Source organism: Apaloderma vittatum, unplaced genomic scaffold (genome assembly GCF_000703405.1).
Source record: "Apaloderma vittatum isolate BGI_N311 unplaced genomic scaffold, ASM70340v1 scaffold27186, whole genome shotgun sequence".
NCBI lineage: Eukaryota > Metazoa > Chordata > Aves > Trogoniformes > Trogonidae > Apaloderma > Apaloderma vittatum.
This window is the reverse complement of record NW_009720473.1, coordinates 362-2,314: the sequence shown is the minus strand read 5'-3', so window position 1 is coordinate 2,314 and position 1,953 is coordinate 362. Positions and strand designations below refer to the sequence as shown.

At 58.9% G+C, this 1,953-nt stretch overlaps 1 protein-coding gene across 1 annotated transcript in view; it reads left to right on the top strand.

Moving 5' to 3' along the window:
- Positions 1–1,285, top strand: part of LOC104275155 (tumor necrosis factor receptor superfamily member 27-like) — a 4,877-nt gene extending 3,592 nt beyond the window's left edge. Inside the window, 3 exon segments of the mRNA XM_009871030.1 lie at positions 524–572; positions 992–1,187; positions 1,189–1,285. Coding sequence (XP_009869332.1) covers positions 524–572; positions 992–1,187; positions 1,189–1,285 — 342 coding nt within the window.
- Positions 1,286–1,953: the final 668 nt, after the last annotated feature.

The window sequence follows — 1,953 nt, the reverse complement described above, 5'->3', positions numbered from 1 at the left end:
ATTCTGGGCATGTTGGTGGGTGGCGGGTGTAGACTGAGGTTTGTTAACATCTGGGACTAACTAGTAATTACCACGACTGACTTGCCAGGTGTTTAGCAATGTGTCACTCAACATCTCATCAGCTGTGGAGGTGTGACCTACTGGGGCGCTTTTACACACAAGTCAATTTACTGAATCTATAAGTGTATCTTTAATTGATGTGCTCTCCAGTGGCTCTTGTTCTCGTGCTCTCCAGAAAGCTGACCTGGCAAGATGGGATCTGGCTCCTCCTCCCGCTCTGGTGAGCTCGTAGTGAACCTGGTGATTAATGTCACTGAGGCTCAACAAGTGTCTGGCAGCTTGGCTCTGGGTGACCGTTTTTATGGAAGCAGTTTGCTGGGAGGCCCTGGAGCATCCCGAGACGACACTGGCTCTGTGGGGTGGTGGAGCTGGAAGGAGAGCCTCGGTGATGGCCCTGGGAGCAGTCACAGGCGCTGCTGTTCTCAGCAGGCTGCCCCCAACCTCGGGCTCCTTGTCTTGCCAGGTGGATGGTGCCCAGAGCCTCATGACTCAGATCAGCAGCGCAGCGAAGGGTAAGTGTGTTCCCAGCCTTGTATTTGTTCTCCAAGTACTGGGGTAGTGGGGAGAGGCAGATTCTTGGAGGGAGCTCCTCCAGAAGTTCAGCATGGCTGTGTGGAGGTGCCAGTCGTCACAGGGACTTGCCTGACTTTGGTGCTAGTTCACAGGGTAAATTTGCTGTGATATTGCCTCAAATAGTCCACAGGTGGGTGGTGGGTGGACGCCCAGTTGCTACCAGTTATCAGCTTCACCAGGACTAAGCCAGCTCCATGTTGCTGAGCTTTGAAAGTGACGTTGGAGGACGTACCTGCCCTGGCAGGATGGCATTTCCCCTGCTCAGCAGGGACAGAGGCTAGACTCTGCCTGCTCTGTTTATCCCTGTGCTGGCTGGATGGGTTCGTTTCTAACCCCGCTTTGCTGTGTTCTGCCCCAGGTCTGCCGGTAGCAGAGCTGCCCCATTCCTTGGTGCAGTCACTTGCTTTCTTGTTGGACCCTTCCTTGAACGGTGTGAAGAACTTCGGCCACGTGGCGCTGGAGCTGGGGGTCGTGCCCCAGTTGCTGGGACAGATATCTGGATTTGAGCAGCTTGTCGCTCATCTTGCCTCCTCGGGAGACTCGGTGACCGTCCCGCTGCGCGCAGACGCTGCAGCGGCTGCAGCGGTTCGATGCCTTGCTCCTGCTCTGTGACCACTTCGCACTCAGCCCGGCTTGGGGCCGCAAGCGCTAGAGAGGGCGGAGGAAGCTCCAGGCGCTGTGTGTACTGGTACGGGAGATGATCCGAGTGCCCTGCGGTCATGTCATCTCCCCGCTGGGAGCATGGGGAGGTGGTTGGAGGAGGTCCCTGTATGGCGGCACAGCAGGACGTGAGGGGAGCATCCCTCAAGGCTGCTGCTGCTGAGCCTCCTCTCAGCCTCCACAGCGGAGGGTCGGCTCAGGCTCCTCTGGAGGCTGTTTTCCCAGGCTGTGGTGACACCTTTGTCCAGCAGCGGAGAGCTGACGGTCGCTGTGCCTCCTGCTCTGCCCTGACCCCCATGCTGTTGGTGTGGGGTCTCGGCCACAGGGCTCAATCTACACAGGCAGCCCAGCTTCCCCAGCTGTCGCCTCCCTCCCGTTCCAGGTTTCCCGTCCTTTGTTGGGCCCCTGCTCTGTTTTCCTGGCTGCCGGTTTCTACCTTCCCAGTTTACTTTCACTCGCTCCTCTCCCTCTCTGCTGGAGGCAGTGCTCCGTGCAGGGCCTGGCCGTGGCCGCTGTGCCGGGCCCCAGCTCCTGGTGCCTTCCTTCCCTGTCCGTCCTGTGGAGCGGTGCCATTTGCTTCCAGGAGCCTCAGGCTGATCCCCAGGATGGGTCGATGTGTGTCTGCCACAGTGTGGTGCAGCAGCTCCCGGGCCACGGAGG